This window comes from Rhineura floridana, chromosome 7 (genome assembly GCF_030035675.1).
Source record: "Rhineura floridana isolate rRhiFlo1 chromosome 7, rRhiFlo1.hap2, whole genome shotgun sequence".
Classification (NCBI taxonomy): domain Eukaryota; kingdom Metazoa; phylum Chordata; class Lepidosauria; order Squamata; family Rhineuridae; genus Rhineura; species Rhineura floridana.
In genome coordinates, this window is record NC_084486.1 from 120,501,763 (window position 1) to 120,528,252 (window position 26,490).

Genomic DNA, 26,490 nt, shown 5'->3' on the forward strand with positions numbered 1-26,490 from the left:
TTTGCTAGTAGTATGGTATCGTCTGCATATCTTAAATTATTGATGTTTCTCCCTCCAATTTTCACACCTCCTTCATCTTGGTCCAATCCCACTTTCTGTATATGTTCTGCATATATTAAACAAATAGGGTGATAAAATACAACCCTGTCTCACACCCTTTCTGAGAACCAATCGGTTTCTCCATATTCTGTCCTTACAGTAGCCTCTTGTGCAGAGTATAGGTTGCACATCAGGACAATCAGATGCGGTGGCACCCCCATTTCTTTTAAAGTATTCCATAGTTTTTCTTGATCTACACAGTCAAAGGCTTTGCTGTAGTCTATAAAGCACAGGGTGATTTTCTTCTGAAATGCCTTGCTCTGTTCCATTATCCAACGTATGTTTGCGATATGATCTCTGGTGCCTCTTCCCTTTCTAAATCCAGGTTGGACATTTGGCATTTCTCACTCCATATACGGTAAGAGCCTTTGTTGTAGAATCTTTAGCATTACTTTACTTGCATGGGATATTAAGGCAATAGTTCGGTAATTACTGCATTCTCTGGGATCCCCTTCCTTTGAAAGTGGGATATATATTGAACGCTTCCAGTCTGTGGGCCATTGTTTAGTTTTCCGTATTTCTTGACAATTTTTTGTCAAAATTTGGACAGATTCAGTCTCAGTAGCTTGTAGCAACTCTATTGGTATGCCGTCTATTCCTGGTGATTTGTTTCTTCCAAGAATTTTAAGAGCAGCTTTCACCTCACATTCTAAAATTTCTGGTTCTTCATCATATGGTTCCTCCGTGAATGAATTTGTCATCCTGTCATCTCTTTTATAGAGTTCTTCAGTGTATTGCTTCCATCTTCCTTTTATTTCATCTCTGTCAGTCAGTGTGTTCCCCGGTTGATTATTCAACATTCCTACTCATGGTTTAAATTTCCCTTTCATTTCTCTAATCTTTTGGAATAGGGCTCTTGTTCTTCCCATTTTGTTGTCCTTTTCTATTTCTATACAATAACTATTGTAATAATTTTCTTTGTCCCTACGTACTAGTCGTTGTATAGTTGCATTTAGGGTTCTGACCGTGTTTCTATCTCCTTTTGCTTTTGCTTTCCTTCTCTCTTTAACCATTTTAAGAGCTTCTTCAGTCATCCATTGAGGTCTTTCTGTCTTTTTAACGAGAGGTATTGTCTTTTTGCATTCTTCCCTGATAATGTCCCTGACTTCAGTCCATAGTTCTTCTGGTTCTCTGTCAACTAAGTTTAAAGCCTCAAACCTGTTCCTTATTTTATCTTTATATTCTTCTGGGATGTTATTTAAACTGTATTTTGGCATTATGAGTGCTTTGTTCTTCTTTAGCTTTGCTCTGATTTTCGATATGATCAGGTCATGGTCTGTACTGCAGTCTGCTCCTGGTCTTGTTTTTGCAGAAAGTATGGAATTTCTCCATCTTCTGTTTCCAGTTATATAATCAATTTGATTCCTATATTAACCATCTGGTGATGTCCACGTGTACAGTTGTCTTTTTGGTTGCTCAAAAAATGTGTTGGCAAGAAACAAATCATTGGCTTCACAGAATTCAACAAGTCTTTCTCCTGCTTCACTTCTGTCACCTAAGCCCCATTTCCCCACAATTCCTAATTCTTCTCTGTTCCCTACTTTTGCATTCCAGTCCCCCATGATTATCATCATATCTTGCTTTGGTGTGTGATCAATTTCCTCCTGTACTTCTGCGTAAAATCTCTCCAATTCTTCTTCTTCTGTGTTTGATGTTGGAGCATAGACTTGGATGATGGTTATGTTAATAGGTTTCCCATTTAATCTCAGTGATATCACTCGCTCAGACCTTGCGTTGTAGCTCCTAATTGCTTTTGCTACATCACTTCTCACTATTAAAGCAACCCCATTTCTTCTTGATTTCTCATTTCCTGCATAAAATATTTTGTAGTTGCATGATTAGAAATGTCCCATTCCCGTCCATTTTAATTCACTCACGCCAAGTATTGTAATGCTGATACGCTCCATTTCTTGCTTGACAATTTCTAACTTTCCCTGGTTCATGCTTCTAGCATTCCATGTTTCTATTGTGTATGTCGTACAACTCTGGACTCTCCTTTTGCATCTGTGCGCATCAGCCTCTGGGCTTCCTTTCGGCTTTGACCCAGCTGTGTCATTAGTCACAGCACTACTTGTACTTGTCCTTTGTTCTTCCCCAGTAGCTCGGTGAGTGCCTTCTGACCTGGGGGTCTCATCTTCCAGCACTATCTCGTGTTGCATTTTGGATACTCTGTTCATAGGGTTTTCGTGGTAAGATATATTCAGACGTGGTTTACCACTGCCTTCCTCTGAGTTTGGATGCATCTTAGTCTGGTGTCTCAGCTTTGACCATTCTGCCATGGGTGCCCCTGCTAGGAGTCTAGCCTCTTGGTCTAGACTCCTGACGGCATTGCTCTCAGCTTCTTCAACACTCTCAAACCCCCTCACCACGTTAAGGTGTGCATCCTAAAGGGGGGGGTATTTGGGTAGGGCATATGTAACAATAATTTTTGTTATAAATATATGACCATTTTCATAGCTGCCCTTGAAGAAGTTCTTGAAAAAAGCATTGCACTTTAGCATTTTTTTTCATCATGTATGCAATAAACTGTTTCCCAGGATCTGATTGAGTATGAACAAATATTTTGTCATTGTTTGTCTCTAAGATAAAAGGTTTACATGACAGGTTGCTATTTAGACTTGTCAAAAACCATTTTAAAAAAGAAAGTGTAAATTCCATCTAGTAAATGGGCAGGCCTAGTTCAGCCTGTCAGTGAAGTGGTCTCAAGAAACTGCTCAATCCTCAGTCCTCCCTTTTGGAACCTGTTCATACTCTCTCCCATGTAATAACCGTGCTCTAATAAACATGTAAATAAATAAAATCTGCACCACAGAGAAGATTGGTTCTTGCACGAACAAGAAATCAGTGAGCATGCTAATCTGAGAAGTTTGGTAGTTCAGCCTCCCTGGCTTGCATGCTTCAATTAAACTTCAGGAAAGACATCATGAGGTTAACATCTCCCAGGCGGCTGTTTCAGATCAGGAAATATAGATAGCTGGGGAGGCTTCAGAGTGCTGCAGAAATATTTAATGGAAAGAAAAACATACACGGCCACCTCGCACCAATAAGGTTAAATTCAATCCTGCACCTACTAAAATGCTAAATAAATTCTTGAGTGCCCAGAGAAAGACAGAGGAAAAAATGGAAACCTCTTTTGCAACAGAAGAAAATTTTCAGGAAATTAAGGTACCTCCTTTTGTGGGAGGTGTGGAAATGCATACTGAGAAATTTGGGTACACACAATTGAAGTGGATTAAAGCACTTAATCACCCTAGCACAGCAAATCCACTTTAAAAAAAGAAGCAAGCTTTTTGCAGCTAGGAAAGAGACAGGGAAACGCATTGAACAATGCTGATGGGAAGACGTATAAACACTGCACAAACATATCAGGATCAGTGTTCATTGTGGAAACAAACCAGAACAAGTGCTCAATAAAGACCAGATGTAGACTGTGAGCACACTAGTTGTCTACAGCAAAGCAAACGCTTTGGCCACACACGGAGGGGCAACAGGCTGATCTGCCGATCAGTTGCAAAATCGCTTTGAAGCAAATAACGATAATTTTAAAAAAACCAGTCACACTGATCCCACCAGGTTTTACAGTAAAAAGGGATGGCTCATGTTTTGTGCCCATTTTTATAAAAGAAAGGTGGAGATGCACTGGAACTGGCAGTACAGTCAGTGTGTTTCTACCCATAATCTAACCTCTGCATAAGTTTTGTGCAAGCAAACCAGGATGAATGCTCAATAAATAGGTCATCTGGAGGAGACCTTAAAGGACAGGTTTCAGAACAGCGCTAGATACAACATGTGAGTGGATCTGTGCTGATTAAGGAGAGCAAATTACATATATTACAGTATCTCAGTAACATCATCTTAACTTCATCCCTTGTAAGGTAGATCAGTATTTTATCCTGTTAGAGGTGGAGACGGGGGCATCTGAGGGCCTGAGGCTGAGAGAGGAAGTGTGTGGCTTGCTGAAGTGACTACCTCATGAATTCATGGCAGAGCCAAGATTCAAACCAAAGGCTTCTTTGGACATAGTTCAGTTTCATAGTCATTGTGTTGCACCAGGTTCTATGGCATGGCATACAAATAACATGGCAGCAAACAGACTTGCTTTCAGTAGCTTACAGAAGGGGCTGTAGCTCAGAGGCACAGGATGTGCTTTGCATGCTGAAAGTCCCAAATTCAAAGCCCGGCATCTCCCGTTAAAAGGAATTTAGAGAGCTGAGTTTGAAAAGACAATTGATTGACATCTTAAGTCAGCTGCTGTCAGTCAGAGCAGACAATATCAGACTAGACCGGAATGCAATGGCCTTGTTCAGTATAAGGCAGCTTCACAAGTCAATCATTTTTATAATTGGTTTTTTTCCAGTTTCAGAAAGATTTCAAAAATGGAAAATCTGATTATGGTGGTGAGTTGCAAGGGGAAACCCCGCCCCCCAATATTTATGAAAATATTGAGTCATTATTTTTATTTTAACCATACAGGAAGTGTTACAGTTCTGAAATACAAAATTTCAACTCTTTCTTTTTTAAAGAATAAAAAATACACACACCCCGAAACACGCATCCAACAGCAACAACAATAACAACAAAACAAAACCTCAGACCCCGTACACACAAAACTGAGAGTAAATTGCACTGGATATAATGACATTCACTTCCTAGTTAACACTGCGCAGTTGAGCCACAGTCCTCTGGACACTTATGTTGGAGACAGCCCTCACCGAACTGAGTGGGACTTATGTCTGAGTAAATGTGTATTTGATCAGGTAAAAAGAAACTGTGAAAAACTGGACCCAGTCTTTTTGGAAGGAAAATGTACCAGATGGGGCAGACTCCTGCTATGTTCCTTCATTAGCTACAGGCAGGATTTAGTCCTGGGTTTATTTTATACATCAAGGCTCATTTCTGGAACATGCCATGCATTTCTAAAGAATCTTTCTGAGCATGTGAGGAGTGCCCTGCCCTCACCACTGAAAATGTACAGCCTGTGTCTCAAGGGAAAAACTAAGGTCCAGGTCAGAGAGCACCTCTCCAAAACTTTTAGCTCACGTGCATGCGTGTGTGTACCATACTGCTAAGAAGCCAAGCTCCTCCCTCCATCAGCTGTCACCTAGCAGCAGCCATTGTATCAGGCTGCAGCAGTGGGGGGGGGGAGAGGGTGCAGGCCCACTCCACTGGCACAGCTGGGAGACCAGCAACATTTGGCACGTCTCATCTCCTTGAACTTTGACACCCCACCCCAGCAGTCATTAGCAGAACTTGTAGCTAAGAACTTGAACCTGAGTTTTTGCTTATTCCCTCCTCCATCTCAAGCCATTTTTCCTTCTGTGTCACATATTTTTTAGATTGTAAGCATGAGGGCAGGGACTTTTTAAAAAAGTAATTTGTAAGCTGCTCTGGAAGCCTTTTCTGGCTGAAGAATGGGATAGAAGAGGAAAAATGTATAATAATAATAATAATAATAATAGGTGAGCCACACTGGCCTGTGGGCTCGATCCAGATGGGAAACACGTACTTGATCATTCTTCAAAAGAAACTGGTCACTCTATACGTACTTTAAAAAAAATGCGTAACGTCTCACGTCGTTTGGCCCTAATCGGTGCTAAAGCAGAGGGCCAAAGCGCTCTGCACATGCCCAAAGGCCTCGTCCTTTTTGGCTATGATTTAGGAGGGGGTTAGTGCTCAGCAATCCTTTCATGATTAAAAGAGGAGGGAAACGGTCCTGGGGCTCAGCTTCGGTTAGATGAAGCTCGTGACAGACGGGCACCCAGGCACTCAAGGGGCTGCTTAAGAGGCCCCACGAAGAAGCGCAAGAAAGCGCGTGCGACCGCCGCAGCTCCGCCTTCCGCTTCTCCTCGGAGCGCGCGGCTTAGTCGGGGAAGCGAGCGGCGCTGGGCAGGGCTTCGGGGGGCGGGAGCCCGGGAGCCGCTCCCGTCTGCGACGCTTCCTAAGGAAGGCTGCTTCTCTGTTATTGCTGCTGCCGCTGCCGCCGTAAATGCTCCCGCCTCCTCTTGCGCCCTCCTCCTCCGGCTCCCTCGCCCGACCGCGCCAGCCAGCACGCACTTTGCCCGCCCGGGTGTGTGGGGGAATGTGGCGGCGATCGCCAAGAGGAGCGCTGGACTCCTCTGCGCTTTGAGGGGCGCACATGCTCCGCGCCGCCCACTCCGTCCTCTTCTCCCGCCTCACTCCGGGGTCTGCAAAGAGACCACCGCGGCATGAAGAAGGAAGCGGCGGCGGCGGCGGCGGCGGCGGCAGCACCAGGACGCCGCGGGGCCAGCTAGCTCTCCCTGAAGAAGGCAGAAGGTAAGGATCGCCCGGAAAGTTTCCTTCCAGCGGGTGGCTGAAAGCTGATCGCTTCAGCTTTTTCTTTTGAATATTCTCCCCACCACCACCATGTGCTTGGACAGAGCCTGGGAAAAGCACGATCGCGTTATAAATTATATAAATTAGTATCTATGGGTTTCTCTCTCCGCCGCCTTCATCAGGTTTCCTCACCCCCTCGGTTTCTTTTTGAAAGTGCCTGAGATGCCAGGCTGGGCACAGAGATGGCGGGTGCGTGCGGGCATTCCCTCGTCCTCCTCGGGGAAAAGGCATTCGTGTCCCCTTCTCCCCTCCAAGGATCTCTTCCAAGGCGCAGTGGAAGCGATGCGCTGGTGGCACACGAGATAACGCCTGCTAGGGAAGGCTTGAGCAACGGAGCAAAAACCCAGGTGGTGGCCGAAACGAGGTGGTGGCCCTGGGGGTGGCGGTCCCGTTCCAGAACACCCCCAGCGGCGCTCGTTATGTATTTACTCGGAAGGCACAAATGTCGTGGGCTAAAAAGGGAACCGGCTGTCTGCATGAGCGCAGTCAAGCGCTGGCTGGAAGGAACGAAGCGAAGGCTACCTAGCGGACGGTGCTGGTTATGGAGCGGAGAAAGGAGAGGCGCTCTGTACATGCTCAGGGGCAGTCTGGCCTTTGCGAGATGGTTGCACTTGTTACAGCGTGGTCGAGCTGATTTGGAAACGAACTCAAATGAAGACTTCCGTGTTTGCATGCCTTTTGGGTGCTGGGAAGGGAAGCAGTTTTGCCGCCCTTTTAGGGCTTCGAACGAATTGATGTGCAGGAATAGTGAAGTTGGGCGTCACAGGAGAACCAGTTAAATCAGGATGGTTCCTGTGCTTTTTTAGAAGTGCCACAACTCAGTGGCAGAGCATCTGGTTTGCAGGCAGAAGGTCCCAGATAGTTTCAATCCCTGACAACTCCGGCTAGGAGGACTGGGAGAAACCCCAGTCAGAAGCCCTGGAAGCCCACTGCCAGTCAGTGTTGGCAATACTGGTCTGACTTGGTATAGGACAGCTTCCGTGCTCTACAGCTGCTGCACAGTAAATGAGTTCAGAGCCGCCCTGAGCGCCTACTGGGAGGAAGGGCGGGAAAGAAATTGAATAAATAAAACAAAATGACTAATGAAAACAGATATAAATACAATATTATGTAGCAGCCAAGAGGCTCCAGAGCCTTTCCTAGGCAAATAAGATATTCTGGGCATTTCTTACAGAAAGCGTACAGGAAGGACCCAGTGCATTCTGCCCCTCACTCCAGTTGCACCCTTATGTCAGGGATGAGAATCCTGTGGCACTCCAGATGTTGTGGGACTACAGCTGCCATCATCCCTGGCTATAGGCCATGCTGGCTGGGGCTGATGGGAGTTGGAACCCAACAACATCCGGAGGACCACAGGTAGGGGGGGGAGCACCTGTCCATTTTGGTTCTCCGTGTTTCTCATCTTTCCGTTCTTAAATTCAATCCTCCTCAATTCTGCAGTCTTTTAATATATATATTTTTAAAAAACCTCATGAAAATTTGTATTTTAATGTGAATTTCTCCTAATACATTTCTGTATGCAGTTTTGAGTTAATATACATGTTTTTGGAAGCAATTTCCCCTAATATAATGCATGATTGTGTCTTGTTTTCACTAATATATGCATTTTTATGCACATTTCCCCTTGATGTCTGCATTTTGGTACCTATTCTTTGGTTGGAGAGCAGCATCACAAAATTTGAAGAAGTGTGAATTTTGAAGAATAGCTGTCGCTTGATTCACATAGTGATTTGAGAAATGTGAATTAGTCGTTTCTCATCAAAATACAAAAAAAAATCGCATTTCTCATCCATCTGTGCCTTATATTCATCTCACTTTCAAGTCCTCCATTCCCTCCGGCTCATCTTGTACCTACCTTTGCCTCCTGGCCTCTTCTTCTTTTCCTCCTTTCCCACCTCCCTGCATCTTCTTTGCAATCCACTGATGTGGGTTTTCTGTAAAAAAAAAAGTCAGTTTCCATAGGGTGAGGAAAAAATGGGAAAATCTTGAAATGGAATATTGTGCCTGACAATTCCCTCCTTCTTCCCCAAAGTCAATTTTGAAAAATTCTCTCAGCACTGTAAACCAATTGAGGATCTATTTATTTGACTTACAATGTAGTGAGCAAAACAACAACAGAAAAAGTGCACCATCTTAGTTTTCTTATATTAATAGATATCTCAAAATATTCCACCCAGCACTCCCCCCAGTTGTTTTATTTGGAAATTATTTTTGTTAAAGACGTGACAGCTCTAACACCATATACTTCTCTTACATTACTTCTGGTTTTTTTCTTTAAAATGCAGGCACAGAAAATTGTTAATATACTAATTTTAGCAGCATATGAAATTCATTTCATGTATTGATTAGTGTGTTAGATGAGGACTAGGCAGGGCCTCAAATCCCCCACTCAGCCATGAAACTCACTGGCTGGCCTTGGGCCAGTCACCATTTCTTAACCTTCCCCCCCCCCAAGTCGATCCCGACTTATGGCAACCCTATGAATAAGGTTTTCATGGTAAGCGGTATTCAGAGGGGGTTTACCATTGCCCTCCTCTGAGGCTGAGAGGCGGTTACTGGCCCAAGGTCACCTAGTGAGCTTCATGGCTGTGTGGGGATTCGAACCCTGGTCTCCCAGGTCATAGTCCAACACTCTAACCACTACGCCACACTGGCTCATTGTGAGGAGAAAAGGGGGGATACCATGTGCACCACCTTGAGGTCCTTGAAGGAGAGGTGGGATATACATGTAACAAACAAAAAATAAGAGGAACCTGAAAAAAGTTGATTTCAATTCTGAAGGTGCCCACTTTGACTGGTGTTGTATACATTTGTGATGCAACTAATAGCACAATCCTAACCATGTCTGCTTGTGAGTAAGTCCTGTTGAATTCAGCAATGCTTACTCCCAGGTAAGTGGGTTAGGACTGCAGCCTAATTCATTTTATGGAGAAAAAAATCTGCAGAAAGAAAGACAGCAGCCAATATCACTGATGCAATCTTGATTCACATACTTCAGTGGAAGTTTTTACATTGTTTTCAGTTAGGTCAAGGTTGCAAGATCAATGCCCTCCCCTTCTTTTTCAACCCCCATTTGGTCTTTGCTGTTACTTCCTGATTTTGGCTGCTTGCTGATAGCCCACCTCTTTTGCTGGATTTATACAATTCTGTTCCATTTGGATCGGTTTTATAATTGTCATGATTTTATTTGCTTTTGTAATTGTATTACAAAATGGTAATACAAGTGCCAATGGTAATGGTAAACCACCTCTGAATACTGCTTACCATGAAAACCCTATTCATGGGGTCACCATAAGTCGGAATTGACTTGAAGGCAGTCCATTTTTTCCACTTTGTAATTGTGTATTCTGTTGTTGTAATCTGCTCTGGGAACTGAAGGACAGGTAAGACAATTTAGGAATAAATAAAAACATTGCATGGGGGGGAAGGGCTATAACTCAGTGCATTTGCGTTTGCTTTGCCTTCAAGAAGATCCCATGTTCATTTTCTAACATCCCCAGGCAGGGCTTGTGAGGGCTCCTTCCTGAAATCCTGGAGAGTCGCTGGCAATCAGTGTAGACAGTACTGAAGTAGAGGGACCAATGGTCTTGACTCGACATAAGGTGGCTTCCTATGTTTTTATGACAGGAAGGGAAATAACACACAAAGCTGAGTAGAGATGCTCGAAAATATTTTGTGAGTAATGCAGACGTGGGTCGCTGGGATGCCGCGGCTGCTTGGCAGGTGAGTCGCTGGTGTTTACCGGGAGCGGGGAGAGGGGCGAGAAGGTGTGGAGCTCAGTGGTAAGCACCAATCCAGTACCTGCCAGGAAGCTAAACGTAGCAGCCCTGCCGCACCTAGCAAGCCAGTTCTGGAGTAATGGTGTGGAAGAGCCTGTTTGCACATCTGTGGAGGGTGGGCGGTGACCAGCTGGCATATCTGGGCAAATCCACAAGAACTGCCAGCATGCCAAAAGAGTAAACCGATGGAAGAGTCACTGCGGGAAAGGGCCATAGCTCAGCGCTAGAGCATCCGTCTTGCATGCAGAAGGTCCCAGGTTCAATCCCTGGCATTTCCAGATAAGGCTGGGAAATACTCCTGCCTGAAACCCAGGCAGGCTGCTGCCAGTCAGCGCAGACAATACTGAGCTAGATGGATTTGAGCAGATCCACACAACTGTTTTCCCACAAGAGGGCAGTTTCCTATGATCAATTAACCCTCTTGTGGAAAAAACAGTTCTGTGGATCTGCTTGAAGTGAAAACAGTGGCTACAGGCTTACAGTCATATTTTGGCTTGTTGAGTGGAGATATGCACTGGTCTTCCGCCCGTACTCTCAGCCTTTTTGTTCCTTCCTTTTCCGTGAGTCACCATTAAAACCAGGAAGTCTCTAATTAGCCATAGTCTCCTGTTTTGTAATAACATTCGTTTAAGACAGGGATAGGTAACAAGGTGCCCTCGAAATGTTGTGGACTACAACTCCCATCAGCCCTGGCCAGCCTATCCAATGGTCAGGGATGATGGGGGTTGTAGTACACAACATCTGGAGGGGACAATGGTGTCTGTCTATGGTTTAATACCTTGGCTTGTTCTGATGCCAGTAATCGTAGTTCCCCAGATGAACCAGAAAACATTGGTTAATTAGAGGTTTTCTGGTTTAATTGTGGCTTGAGACAGAGGAGATGAGATGCTGCTTGGGTGAGCAAAAAGCTTGTGAATACGATACGATTTGGATACGATTGTCCAAACAGGCTCACTAAGAGGAGGTTGGGTCTTTATTTATTTATTTATTACATTTATATACTGCCCCATAGCCAAAGCTCTCTGGGCGGTTTACAGCAATTAAAAACATTAAAAACAAATATACAAATTTTAAACACAAAAAACAATTTAAAAACACAATTTTAAAACAATTTTAAAACACATGCTAAAATGCCTGGGAGAAGAGGAAAGTCTTGACCTGGTGCCGAAAAGATAACAGTGTTGGCGCCAGGTGCATCTCGTCACACACATCATTCCATAATTTGGGGGCCACCACTGAGAAGGCCCTCTCCCTTGTTGCCATCCTACAAGCTTCCCTCGGAGTAGGCACCCGGAGGAGGGCCTTGGATGCTGAGCGTAGTGTACGGGTGGGTTCATGTCGGGAGATGCGTTCCATCAGGTATTGTGGTCCTAAGCCATGTCTTTTGCTCTGTTTGTGTTTTTAGCGCTGAAGCTTTAATACTTTTTTTGTTTTCCCAGGGACACTTGTTGATACTGGGCCTCCAGATCCATTTATATGACTGTGTTGGAGAAACCATGACTGAAGTTGACCTCCTGACCGCCGTTCTGAACATGACAGAAAACCACTCGCTGGCTAGCAGCGGATGGACATCAAGCAATGACACCAGTAAGTGTTCGCTGACCAAAACCGGCTTTCAGTTCTATTACCTGCCTGCAGTCTACATCGTAGTCTTCATCACTGGATTTCTGGGCAACAGTGTGGCAATTTGGATGTTTATCTTCCACATGAGGCCTTGGAGTGGCATTTCTGTTTACATGTTCAACCTGGCCCTAGCTGACTTCTTGTATGTCCTGACTCTTCCTGCACTGATCTTCTATTACTTCAATCAAACCGACTGGATCTTCGGAGACTTCATGTGCAAGCTCCAGAGGTTCATCTTCCACGTCAATCTGTATGGAAGCATCTTGTTCCTCACTTGCATCAGCGTGCACAGGTACACGGGTGTCGTTTATCCCTTAAAATCACTGGGGCGGCTGAAAAAAAAGAATGCGGTTTACATCAGCACCCTGGTCTGGGTGGTTGTGGTTGCTGGGATTTCTCCCATCTTCTTCTACTCCGGGACTGAGGAAAGGAAAGTCAAAACCATGGCTTGCTATGACACAACGGTAGATAATTATCTGCGAAGCTACTTCATTTACAGCATGTGCACCACTGTCTTCTTGTTTTGCATCCCATTCATACTGATCCTGGGTTGCTATGGATTAATAGTGAAAGCACTGATTTACAAAGATTTAGACAATTCCCCGCTCAGGAGGAAATCGATTTACCTGGTTATTATAGTGTTGGCAGTGTTTGCTGTGTCTTACCTCCCTTTTCATGTGATGAAAAACTTGAATCTACGAGCCAGGCTGGATTTTCAGACTCCAGAGATGTGTGCCTTTAACAACAGGGTTTATGCCACTTACCAAGTCACTCGGGGGCTAGCGAGCCTCAACAGCTGTGTGGATCCTATTCTGTATTTTTTGGCTGGAGACACGTTTCGAAGACGGCTCTCAAGAGCAACCAGGAAAGCCTCGAGACGAAGTGAGCTGAACGTGCAATCCAAAAGTGAGGATATGACTCTCAGTATTTTAGCTGAGTGTAAACAGAATGGAGACACAAGCTTGTGAATAATTTTTGTTTTTGCAAGCAAACACTCTTTTCCCATCCCCTTATCCATGACCTTCATTTTTAACCCCTATAAGACTCTAATTTTGTGCATTTTCAAGAAAATGTAACAAGTGGACAACTTATGCTTTTTGTTTTTGCTTTTTTAAAAAACATGCTCTATGAGCCTAGGAAGAACTTAAGGAAAGTAAGTGTCAATTTTTTTAAAAAAATTAAATGGAAAACAATATGGGAAGTTTCCGTTTTTGCCCTTACCTGTCTAAAAGATTAATTTATCTGATAGTCTGGTACATATGGTACATACAATGCAAGAGCCTCAGAGAAAACATCTCCTTGACTTAATAGTATGAGGAAGGTAAATCTTTTTGTAAGGCCCTCTTCTTTCACTATTTCTCTCCTGTTTCTGCATTGCTGGGGCTCTGGGAAGGACAAAGTATATAGGGAACCAGCCCCAGTCAGGGATATTGCAAACCCCCTCCCTGAATGTTGAGATTTTACTGAAAACATAATCAACAACAAAATATCCATCCATTTGATTTACAGAGATACCAAGAATCCAACAGCATTCTATGCAGCTGATCAATAAGAAGTGAGCCTGCTCTAAGCTTGGTGCTTTATTTTATTAAAGTTGAAATTTGCTTCATAATTAAATAAGGTTGAAGCATATTAGATGACTTGAATTTGTTTGGTATTGGCTTCAGGTACCCCTCCTCCTTTCCTGAATATCCTGATAAGCTCCCTCACTGCAGGATTTCTGGATATATACATATGTTCCTGGTGTCCCTCTCAAACACTGTTGAAAGCACATTGAAACAAAGGCCACAAGTTACTAATAGTCTGTTGACAATTATTTTGTGATCCTAGCAAATTGGCCTATTGAAGCTAATAATATTTTCTCTCTTAAATCTGGGTTCATGTAGAGAGCCATCTGGCCATGTAGTATTCATGGGAAACTGCTGGGCAGAGTGGCTCCCAGCCTGTGACAATCTGCTAGTGTTCACCCATCACCACATGCAGGATTCAGTTTTCAGCACGTGTTGGGAAACAAAGAAAAACCGCCCAATATGAACTGAAACTGAAATCCTATCTGTGCTGATGGATGCAACAGCCAGCTTGGCACAGGCTGGGGCTACCTTATGCGGGCTTTTGATGTGGTTTGACCATGGCCACCACATGCCTGAATGTTCTTTGAATAGCCCATCAGTGATATCATATATAGATAGTATACAGTAAGGGAGGCCATTACTGAAAATGTGAAGCCCCACTCCCCTTAATAATAATCATAAGGCTGATGTTATAGAGAGAGATATTAAATATATAGAAATAACACTGTGTTATTTTCATGGCATGGTCCTTGAAGTGTTTAAAAACCTATAACTACAGTAAATGTAGCCAAAAGCTCCATATTTATGTAGAAGTTGCAGCTTCTTCTTAACAGTTAACCCCCTTGGATCATTGTCTAGTTTAGGAATTGGTGTAAATTCTCCAATAGGCAAAATAAATTAACGTATCTAATTGGCAACACCTGTATTTTTGTAAACATGAAGTGCATTTATTTTTTAGCCTTAATTTTTTTTAACATGCAGCACTTTGTGTGACAATAGCAGTTTCTCAGGCATGTGTTACTTCTGTAGTGTTTCTTCTTCCTAAGAAACTGTCATTAATTTTCACTGTGGGGAAAAAGTGCCTCATCTAAATGTATAAAAAAAATTGCACCAGATTAAAAAAAGACTTGGCTGGATTATACCCTGCCCTACCTTCTCCCTGTGTCTGGTTGGGAAGTGAGATTGATTCATCATCCCACAGATTTCCTCATGTGGAGATGATGATTGAATTAAGACAATAGGAAGCAGTCACCAAGGCTGTCCACAAGTTGAGGTTACATCTACCGCGGAGCTCCCTGACGGACTTGTGTAGGCTGAGTCTGTGAGCATGTACCCAGGGTTCCAGCTCACAAGATAGCCTGCTCATTGAGGAAGGGCCATAGCTCAGTGGCAGAGAATCTGTTTTGCATGCAGAAGATCCCAGGTTCAATCCCCAGCACCTCCAGGTAGGGATGGGACACCCGTCTGAAACTCAGGATACTGCCCATCAATGTAGGCAATACTAAGCTAGATGGACCAATGGTCTGACTCAGTATAAAGCAGCTTTCAATGTTCACCAGGTCTCCCCATGTGGACAGACCTTCAGCCTGTGGACAGTATTGGAGACAGGTCAGGGCAGAATAGCAGTAGCAAAGGGAGCAGCTCTGCTCTTCTCCCTTACGTAATTATCATCACATGTCTTTGAACACTCAACACGGGCTTATGTTCTGCCCACATCTGGGGTGCATTTGGTGAAGATCTGAGAAAAGGCCCTCTCAGTAGGGATGTTCACATGTTGTATTCAATGAGTGTACCATCTGGGTATGCACAAAAAGTTGAGCTGTACACTTGTGCAGGGATTCACATGTAACATTCAATGGGGGTACAGTTGGTGTCCTCAATAGCTGAGCTGTACAAATCAACAAGTGGACATTCTTTCACACAAGCACTTGTAGAGAGTGCTTATATCTGCATTCAGTGTGACATGTGAAGGAGCCTAGTGTGTGTCTCTATGTTTTGGAACTCCCTCCCTTCTGTCTTAGCCTCCTCTCAATTATTAGCCTTCCAGTGAGAGGTAAAGACGGGCTTCTATTAAGACAGGCTTTTAACTGTTTGAGGTGCTCTATCTCTGCTGCTGATCGTTTGTCTTTAAGTTGGCTGCTCTTGCTTTTAACTTGCTCGTGTTGTTTTTCTCTGCTGTCATTTGTTTTTAATTTGTTGGTGTTTTACTTGTGGTTTTTATTTTGTGTGGCTTTTACTGTGTAATTGCATCTTATTTCTGTTAGACACCTTGGGTGCTTGATGCAGAAAAATGAGGCACACATTCAAAGAATAAGTGCAGAATAACCAGAACTTGGAAAAGTTACTTTTTTGAACTACGACTCCCATCAGCCCCAGCCAGCATGGCCACTGGATTGGGCTGGTGGGAGTTGTAGTTCAAAAAAGTAACTTTTCCAAGCTCTGAGAATAACTAAGGTGGCTGTGTGTCAAATCCAGGCTCAACTTGCATAGTTGAGCTCCGGATTTTGTGTGTGGACATGTGAGGAGGAATCAGCCATGCAATTTGGACTTGTGCACACTGGGTTTTATACACGTATATCCTATTCAAACATTCATACATGCATGTTGGGACCTGTCAAGGTGGGACACAGGTGTGACTGATGGGACAGAAAGGAACATTGTGGATAAGAAAAAGACAATGGATGGGATCTTTTGAAGTCGGCCAAAAACAGGAGATCACGTAAGCTCCCTGTTGATGAATGAGCCAGTCTACACTTGTAGGATTCCAAATACAAAACGGTTTGTTCTGAAAATAAAGCCTTATTTACTTCCATTTAATTTACCACAATGTATCTGAAAATTGAAGATACGTAATCCCATCAGTAGCTTTAGCAAATCCTAACAGAAGCCCATGCTTTACAGGAGAGGTAACAATAATCTATGTATATCTTGCTTATTAATTTCCAAAGGCTATGAACAGAAAGAGGATTGCTCTAAATAATGGCAGAATTACAAATCAGCTTAAACGCATAAATGAAAACTCTACTGAACCTGCAAAACCTATTTATTTAACTTATTTAAAGGAGAAAGCAGTGGCAAACCAACAGTACTGTCTTGCATATTCAGAATGCTTCTTCCTTCTACACTAAATTCTGTATTGGGCATTATTAAGCTAAGGGGCAATGACATGCATCATTAAGGTTGCAATGGAGTAAGCCCTATTGGACCCAACGAGACTTAACTGCAGTGCTAAGTAAACATGCATAGGATTGCAATATAAAATCTCTTGTTTTATTTTATAAGAAATGATAAATTAAAGTTGTATAAGGCTTCTGCTCAAATGTTGATATGTATGCAGATCAAGCTAATGCTTAACAAGCATTTGGGGGGGGGAAGTAAAAAGCCAAGAATATTTGGAACGGTAAATAAATGACAGTTCTCTTTTAAATTAATTATCCTCTTGTGATTAGCTGGGTAGATTAAAGCTCTGTGAGAGTATCGGGGAATACAAAGAACCTTTCCCTGTGTCAGTGAGAACCTTGTACCATTAGCTATTTCTCTTAAAGCAAATTTAACTGAGGCATGCCTTGCTGGGGAAGGCAATTGAATTAAGAGCAGAATGATGGGATGGATTTTTTACCCATTGACATGACTTTCTTTTGCTACATTTTTACATTCAGCTAACTTTCATGTAATTCTGTATCCTGTTCATTTTTCTTGCTCCATGCAATTAAATTAATGGATGCTGCATGTAAAATTTTCATAATCTGTTAATTCTCCCCACATACAAATCCAGCAAAATATATTGGTTTTGTCCTGTTCTAAATCACACTTGTTCATTATTTGTACATTAGAGTCCCAATCCAGCACATGTGCTTCTCATGTGGAGGCAGGTTTTAATTTATGGAGCCTCTTTTGGACCAGGCCCTTCATGAGTCATGGGGGTTGTATGGATGCTTGCAGGATCCTTGAATCCAGTACCAAGTGCTCCATCCGTTAAAAGCACCAATCACCTATTTGGGGTTACAGGACTGAATCTGGTTCCCCTCTACCAAATGTAAGCCATCAAAACTGACACCCCAATCTGTGCAGATACATACTGGGAAATCCTCTGATCCAGTAGCCTAATGTTGAACGTGATGGTCTCCCAATTGGGGCCTCTGTCCTTAAAATCTACAACTGTATATTGATGGCATAGATCATTTTGAAGACCTTTTAACATATGGAAGTTACATAGAAACAAAAAGTTATCTTTTTATAGGACAGGATACAGACTTCTCCAGAAATATGATATGTTTCACCTGTCTAGAAATATCTGTATATATAGGAGCACTTTTTGCTTTCTTATTAAAAGTCATTTCTCACCTTTGCCATATTAGAATTTCATTTCCGGTATCCCATTGAGTTTCAGAAAGAACTTCTGATACAATGCAGGTCAATTAAAAGAAATCAAAATCTCTTCTGTGCACCAGTATGTAGAGTTTGGCAGATCCTAAGGTCCTCCCTGGAGATGCCACAAAGAGGGTTACTACTGAGACTTAATATTCTTCTACTTCACATTATCACCAGAGCAAAACTATTTCAGAATCCAGGGTGCCAATAATAATTTTTTAGATGCCCATGAAATCAGGTGCCCAATATTTTCTTTTGACCATTTATTATTACTTAGTCCTGCAGTTCTTTCTGACATCAGGAAGTGCTTTATAATTCTTACCTCGCTTCTCTTTACAACTATCTTTTGAATTAGCTTTGGTTGAGGCCAGGGACAGTGATTTCCTCCGGGCCACAAAATAAAATGTAATGCAGAGGCAAAATGCGCCTTCTTCTGGGGTACTAAGTGATGGGAGAAGTCCCACTATTTTGCAAGGTGTCCTATTGCCCATCTCCCATGTCACCTATTTATCCTTCCTATTATTATCAGTTTTAAAGCCTGTGCCTAATGTACTGTCACTGTTAGGTGTGGTCACCCAGTATTTCCTTGTCTTCTCCCTCTAAGCCCAATGCACTGTGCTGACCAGTGGGAGGGATAAGCACTAGCAGCTGCTCTGTTTTCCTCACGTGCTGTCACTGCTCATTCACTCAGAAGCAATGGGGGCTGCTGCCCGTTGGGACTGGTAGGGCAAAATGCAGGGAGGCCGCCAGTAGGTGGAGCCAAAGCAAATGACAGGGTCATAACCAACGAGAGGCAGAGCTAACTAATTCTGGGTTTGGGGCTCATTCTCCTTCCTGCTGAATTTTAAAATACAGCAAGACTGAGGAGGAGACTGACAGGCAGTGCTACCCATAGACTGATCATAAGTAAGGAGGTAGGCAAATGGGTGCTGATTGAATAGACTGATCTTGGTGCACACAGCCTAATGGACCATCCTCCACTGCTCAGAGCAGGTGAACTGGAAACAACTGCAGCGAGGAGAAGCAGCGACATCAGGAGGCTCCCAGGGGTGGTGGTGGGGTGTGAGCCATTGTAGATGCCCAAAGATGCCAAAGCTTAACACCAGTCTTGCTAAATGTTTCTTTTTAAAGAAATAATCCAATCCCCTACCTTCTTTTTCTCACCCACAAATATGAAACAGGGTCATGAGACCTCCTCTTTCTATACAGCACCCCCAAAACATCCTTTAGAGTAGGGGTGGGGATGGCCTGTGCCCCTCCAGATGTTGCTGGGCTACAACTCCCATCAGTCCTAAACACTGGCCATGCTGGCTGTGGCTAGTGGGAGATGGACTCCAACAACATCTGGAAAGCCACAGGTTCTCTACCCCTGCTCTAAAGACTAGCCACATGAGGAAGGAAACATTTTTATTTTCCTGATTTTTGAAGACAGATCTACACCACAGATTCATGCGTTCAAATGAACATGTGTGGGCAAGCATCAAGCATGTAGGAGAGGGCATGCATGTGCTTGTCCATCCCCAATGTGCCTTCTCTGACCACTTCATCCTGACCTTCTTGCATTGAGCAGAAAGGTCCGAAAGAGCAATTATGTGCAATCGGCTGGATGAACCTTTCTGCACTATCAGGGTTCCCAGTTGCAAAGACCTTCTAAGCATATTCTCCTGAATACGGTTAGAAACCTCCCTTCAGTCCTTTCTGTTCAATGCAGGAAAGTTGGGAGTGAAGCAGGTGTGCCCAGTGCATGAGAGGACATTTGGGGTATAACTAGAGCAGGGTTCCCAAACCATGGTCCGTGGACCACCAATGTTGTGCGACTTCATGCAGTTGGCCCATAGCATGTCCGTATTAAATATTCATGTTGATTTTTAATTGTATTTGGATTGCTTCTTTTACTTCTTCTGATGTATTTGATTGTATTACAATTTTAATTCTTTGAAATAAAAAGCAATACAATTAAAATTTAAAATCATACAGCATCTACCCTGAACATTACAATTACAACAACAGGCAGAAAAATGGTTTAAGTGGCCTGCCAAGACCCTAGCAATTTTCAAGTAGTCCATGAGAAAAAAAGTTTGAGAACTACTTGGTTAGAGCATGCCTACTCCCCTACACATTTTATGCCCACCTACATTCTTAAATACATGAAGAGGGCTTTATGCTCATTAAATGACTGTTGCCTCTCTCCAGGTAACCTTGGGGACTGCAGTTCTGCAAAGAGGAGTTAGGGCTCTCCAACTGAGAATTCTCAGCTAACCCATACTAAAGTTCCCAAGAGTCTTTGGGGATGAATGTTTGTTGCGTAGATATTCCTTTAATTGATTTTGTAAGACTCTCTTTCAGAAGCCCTTTTTCTGTCTTAATATCCGTGCACATAATTTCCAAAATACAACTTGGATGCTGAGATGCAAATATTCTTAAAGGATAAAGTGAACAACACTGACACATATAGAGGTGAATCCCATAGAGGCATCTTAAACATTTGTTATGCTTTCATGCTGTTGGGGGAATATGCAACACAAATTTAAACATTTATAAGAAATGTAGCATGGATGAACTGGTGATTATTTGAGAAAGTTCAATAGTTTGAATTCATGCTTCTTTTTTTGCATTTGAAATGTAATTAATTGGAATGCAGAGCCAGAATGAAAGTACACAGTGAACTTCAATATTTGCAAATATCCTGGGTGTGCTTGGTTTTTAACTTGTAGATGAAATAAGCATTCAGATTTGTTCTATAAAAATGAAAAGTCTCACTGTTTGCTACCATCTAGCATCATACATCAAAGGTAGCTAATTTAACAGATTGATCTATTTAAATATAATCCACAAAGCACAAAAGCAATTAGAAAAACCACATAACACTGGATATTCCTTGAGTAATATCCACTGAATTTGGGGGAAGACTCTCTTGTGTATCGGAATAGTGGTTTAAAATGTCTGTGTCCTGTGACTCTATCAGGGAAGAGTCTGCTGATCTGCGGTAGCTACAAACATCCTTTCGGCTGAGCGAGGTTTTTACCTGCCCCACACCTGATGCTATATATAATATCAGGTGTGGTGCAGGTGAGTGTGGCTTGGCTAAAATGGCCTCGTGGGCCAAATGGGGAGGGCTGGGGGGGGCTAATTAGGCTCTGGGGCTGAAAGTTCCCCACCCCTATTCTAAAACATCAGAAATTTTTCTGGTGCACATATACAAACTTTGTCAGAAAATTCATATCGGGAAGGGGGCGGGGAGAAATCCTTCTCCATTACATGTGCACTTGCCCTAAGTAAAATTGGGGTTTGGGGGAGTTTACCTATTTGAGACTGCAGGATCCCATAGGAGATGTGTTGCATCCAAGTCATGTTTAGCTTGGTGTGATAGTCAGTTGTGCTAATGAGGATAGAGAAGAGATGTGTAATGGCATTTTGTGGTGAATTTGAATGCACAAGACTCAAGTTCAAATACCTCTTCTGTCACTGGAAGTCTTGATGCGCTCCCTCTCCTGCTAGCCCACATCACAGCCTTGTTGTTAGTCGCCTAGAGATCACTAGATATGAGGCGACTAACAAATTAAATAATAATAATAAAAAGAAATTATCATTATAAAGCACTTCATACTCTAAAAGAACTACAGTAATTGCACAATTTCCAATAAAAACAATTGAAATGAGATATTGTCTGTTCTCAGATTAGTGCCTTGACTGGAGTTTTATGGCAGAGCAATACCCTACCCCATGGGCGAAATTCTGCTTTCCAGTATCTTGGTATCCAGGCATCTTATTCTACATCAGTGAGCAAAGTATCTGAAACCTCATTTGTTTGCCTTAGCCTCAGTGATATGGAAGAGAGCTGTAACAATATGAATCCCTTGCATTCATAGAACAGGTTACACATCCGTGTCCCTTTGAGTCAGATGGTATCATCTTGTCTGCTGTACAGATAAGAAGGTGAAATGAAGGTAAATTGCCCAGGGAAGTTCAGTTAGGCAGCAATAAAACTATAATGCATAGTTGCTCCGTTCTCTAGAGCATGCTGCCTCATGTGCAAAAGCATTTGGTGCGGAGTGGAGTTTCCCACACATAAACAAAGAGCACAATTTAGCTGTCCAAACAAAGGTATATGGAAGACACTAAAATGCCCTAAACTGCAGCACAATGGCTTGGCTGGGAATATTACATTGCTCTTACTTTTGTTATATTAAGTTTTAACTTCCTTGCCGTAATCCTGAAATGATGGGGTCTCTCCATATAGGTGATTTCCTTTGCAGTGGTACACAAGGAGTAGCTGGTTCTAGGAACTCTGCCTGGATGTTTTTAATCACCAGTAACCATTTAGTTTCTCAGACTGTATCTGTTAAGAAATATAACATCTGGGCTGTATTTTTTTAAATTAGCATCATTTCAAACAAATATGAAGGAAGAAAAAAGTGTGATTTATGTGCTAAATGTTTTGCAAATTTGGACGTTACAGTGTGTTTCTAGTATATATGTGAAAATGTTTTATTTTTCTACCATTCTGTAACTCAAGATTTATTTGTGGATAACAGTGCCATTTGATTTTATTTGCCTAAAGAGACAGTGTTACTTGATATTTAAGCTTCTCAGGTTCTGTTGTGGATTGAAACTAGTAGTCTTTTAGGGAGAAACAACAACTAACTGTGCATAGCTCTCATGAATTAAAAAAAAGGCTGTCCATTTTTGTATAAAGCACTGTGTTGGTTGCATGCAGTATTTGTATAAGGCATGCCAATAGCATCTTGTAATGTTTTAGTGACACTAGAACTGCACTGCTTCCACAAGAGTCACTAGTATTGTACTGAGCTACTTAAAGAGTAAATAAGATCCAATAAAGTGATGGTACACTGATTTGTTGACTGCTGCATTATTAAAGAAAATTAAAATCAAACTATTTGCCTTGAGACAGGAATATACATTTTGCAAGTTCAATTTTAGAAGGTAAAAAGGTAAAGGTGTCCCCGCACTTGTAGTGCGAGTCATTTCTGACTCTTAGGGTGACGTCTTGCGACGTTTACTAGGCAGACCATATATATCGGGTGGGATTGCCAGTTCTGTCCCCGGCCTTTCTTTACCCCCCAGCATATGCCGGGTACTCATTTTACCGACCACGGATGGATGGAAGGCTGAGTGAACCTCAAACCCTTTTACCGGAGATTCGACTTCCTCCTTTCGTTGGAATCGAACTCCGGCCGTGAGCAGAGCTTCAGCTGCGTTACCGCCGTTTACCACTCTGCGCCATGGAGGTAGGGATATAAAAATAGGAGGAACTGGCAGGTGTTTGAACAATATTGATTTGAAACCCCTCCATTTCAGACAAGTGAATCAGTCACTAGCCAAGACTATCAATTATGTCATTTAACTCAATGGCTGCTACTGACCTGACCTATTTATTTGGATAGTAGTGGCACTGAGGACTACTATCTATAGAAGTCAACATTTTATACTTACAATTGTGGTGAAGCTCAGAGCATACTGTAGTGCAGGACTGTTTTCACACAATCCCTTCCTCCCATGATGATTGTTGACAGTAGCTGTCCTGCACTTGGAGGATGGAGATAAACATTTTCCTTTCTTATCACTATGCAAAAAGTGTCACATAAGGAAGATGATATGTGTATGGGTCCCTGTACATTCCACTTAATATATTAAACAACTGTGGACAAGTATCCTGTTTAAAAATCTCTTCTTCTTGTTAATATGCATGCTAGGAGTGTGCATTCATTTTAAAAATGAACAAATGAGCCTTCCTTCCTTTCATTTGTTTTAATAGTTAAAAATGAATCAGGATTTTTAGCAAATAGAAGCAAAATGAAAATGTCTTCATTTTTAACTGCTTTGCATTGAAGAGATAGGCTATAATAAATAATAATAATAATAAATTTAATTTTTGTGTCGCCTATCTGGCCGAAGCCACTCTAGGCGACGTACATATAAAATTCAATAAAACACAATATAAAAACAGAATAAAATACAATGCAGTCAACACTAATGCAGCCGTAAAATTATGTAGGGCAATCAATAAACAATTGTCACAGAACAATAAACAATCACAGAAAAATTAGCCCACCCCGGAGATCCCAAAGGCCTGTCCAAAGAGCCAAGTTTTTAAAGCTCGGCGAAATGTATCCAGGGAAGGGGCATGGCGGAGATCAAATGGGAGGGAGTTCCAGAGAGTGGGGGCCGCCACTGAAAATGCCCTCTCTCTAGTCCCCACCAACCTAGCTGTTTTCGTTGGTGGGACTGAGAGAAGGCCCTGCGTGGCTGATCTAGTCGGGCAGCTTAATTGGTGGTACTGGAGGTGCTGCTTCAGGTAAACTGGGCCGAGACCGTATAGGGATTTAAAGGTTAGCACCAACACCTTGAATTGGGCCCGGAAAACAACTGGAAGCCAATGGAGATGAAATAACACTGGTGTGATGTGATCGCGGCGGCGGCTGTTTGTAAGCAACCGAGCCGCCGCATTCTGCACCAGTTGTAGTTTCCGGACCGTTTTCAAGGGTAATCCCACGTAGAGCGCATTGCAGTAGTCCAATCGAGAGGTGACCAGGGCATGTACTACCAGTGGGAGCTGATGAATAGGGAGGTAGGGTTGCAGTCTTCATATGAGGTGTAGTTGATACCAAGCTGCCCGGCTCACTGCCGAAATCTGAGCCTCCATGGACAGCTTGGAATCAAGAACAACCCCGAGGCTGCGGACCTAATCCTTCAGGGGTAAACTCACCCCATTAAGCTTCAGGTCAACAACACCCAACCTTCCCCTGTCACCCACAAGCAGCACCTCGGTCTTATCAGGATTGAGCTTCAGCCTGTTCCTTCCCATCCACCCACTCACGGATTCCAGGCACTTGGACAAGGTCTCCACAGCCAACTCCGGTGAGGATTTAAAGGAGAGGTAGAGCTGCGTGTCATCAGCATATTGGTGACACCGCAGCCCAAAACTCCTGATGATAGCTCCCAGCGGTTTTATATAGATGTTAAATAGCATGGGAGAGAGGATAGAACCCTGTGGCACTCCACAAGTGAGGGGCCAAGGGTCTGAAACCTCATCCCCCAATGCTACCTGTTGATGCCTGTCAGAGAGAAAGGAACAGAACCACTGTAAAACACTGCCTCCTATTCCCAATCCTTCTAGGCGATCTAACAGGATACCGTGGTCGACGGTATCAAAAGCTGCTGAGAGATCCAGGAGGACAAGAAAGGTGAATTCTCCCCTATCTAATGCCCTCCTCATATCATCCACCAGAGCGACCAAGGCTGTTTCAGTACCATGTCCAGTCCTGAAACCCGATTGGTATGGATCCAAATAATCCGTTTCATCCAAGTGTGCTGACAACTGGCTAGCCACCACTCGCTCAATGATCTTGCCCAAAAATGGCAAATTCGAGATGGGGTGAAAGTTGTTCAAGACTTGGGGATCCAAGGAGGGTTATTTTAAAATAGGTTTTATAATTGCCTCCTTGAGGGCCGGTGGCAATACACCCTCTTTCAAGGATGCATTTACCACCGCCCTGATCCCTTCGCCCAATTTCTCCTAGATAGGCTAGAACTTTCACAGAAGGGTCATGGAGAGGCATAAGTGATAGAGCGGTGAAGCTGACAAGAGTGGAAAGCTCTCTTTAATTTTGACAGTTTGGTGGTGCCTGTGCACTTCTTTCAATTGCCTATAACATAGGGAACATTTGTCCTATATATCTTTTGGCCTGTCTGTTGTCCTGTTAGGTATACTGGAATGCTTGAAAATTTTGTGCCATTAGAATGGAAAACATAGTTACAGAACGCAAAGGCTGACTGTCCTATGTATTTGAAGTTTGGCATATCTAATGCCTTGTGTGTGTATCTGGTAAAGATGGATCTCTCGATGCCACACGCCCTCCGCAGGGGTAAAGGTCCTATTAGAATGGTCCGCCCCAGGCGCCTGATGGATCCAGATGGTTTCCTGACGGCGCTTGGGGAATTGGAACCTGCTGAAGGTCGCCCGGTCGAAGCCCTGGTGATGGAGTGGAACGAGAGGATCGCCGGGGCGTTAGACCGAGTGGCTCTGAAACGTCCTCTCCCCCTGAACAGAACTCAAGTAGCACCATGGTACACACCATGGTTGCGTACTTTGAGACAGGAGGTGAGACGACTAGAGCGCCGGTGGCGGAAGTCGCGCTCCGAAGATGCTCGGACACAGGTTAGAGGAGCAATAGCTGCCTACCAGGTGGCGGTAAGGGCAGCAAAGAGGGAATTCTTTGCTGCCTCTATTGCATCAGCAGAGTGCTGTGCCAGGAGGTTGTTCCAGGTGGTCCGAAGCCTGGTCGGTCCAGTTGCTCAGGAACCCTTGGAACAGTCCAAGGCCTCCTGTGACAATTTGGCAAAGCACTTTGCTGATAAAATCAAGCACCTGAGGAGCTCGATTCCGTGCGCCGTGGATACAGTGAGTGAGCTAGAGTTGGCCAGTTGCAAACCAGTCAAATGGGATCAATTTCGGCCTCTTCCTTCTGAGGATGTGGACAAGGTGCTCTCATCTGTAAGGCTTACCACTTGTCTACTTGATCCTTGCCCGTCGTGGCTCCTCATGAGCTGCAAAGAGAGATTGGGCGAGGGGATCAAGGCAATGGTCAATGCATCCTTGCAAGAGGGTGTTATGCCACTAGCCCTCAAGGAGGCTATTATAAAGCCCATCTTAAAGAAGTCCTCCTTGGATC

At 43.3% G+C, this 26,490-nt stretch overlaps 1 protein-coding gene across 1 annotated transcript; it reads left to right on the plus strand.

Moving 5' to 3' along the window:
* Positions 1 to 6,143: 6,143 nt before the first annotated feature.
* Positions 6,144 to 20,904, plus strand: P2RY1 (purinergic receptor P2Y1). Its single transcript, XM_061637089.1, has 2 exons — positions 6,144 to 6,393; positions 11,672 to 20,904. The coding sequence occupies exon 2, from the start codon at positions 11,729 to 11,731 to the stop codon at positions 12,821 to 12,823; it is 1,095 nt and encodes a 364-aa protein (XP_061493073.1). The 5' UTR covers positions 6,144 to 6,393; positions 11,672 to 11,728; the 3' UTR covers positions 12,824 to 20,904.
* The last annotated feature ends 5,586 nt before the right edge of the window (positions 20,905 to 26,490 follow it).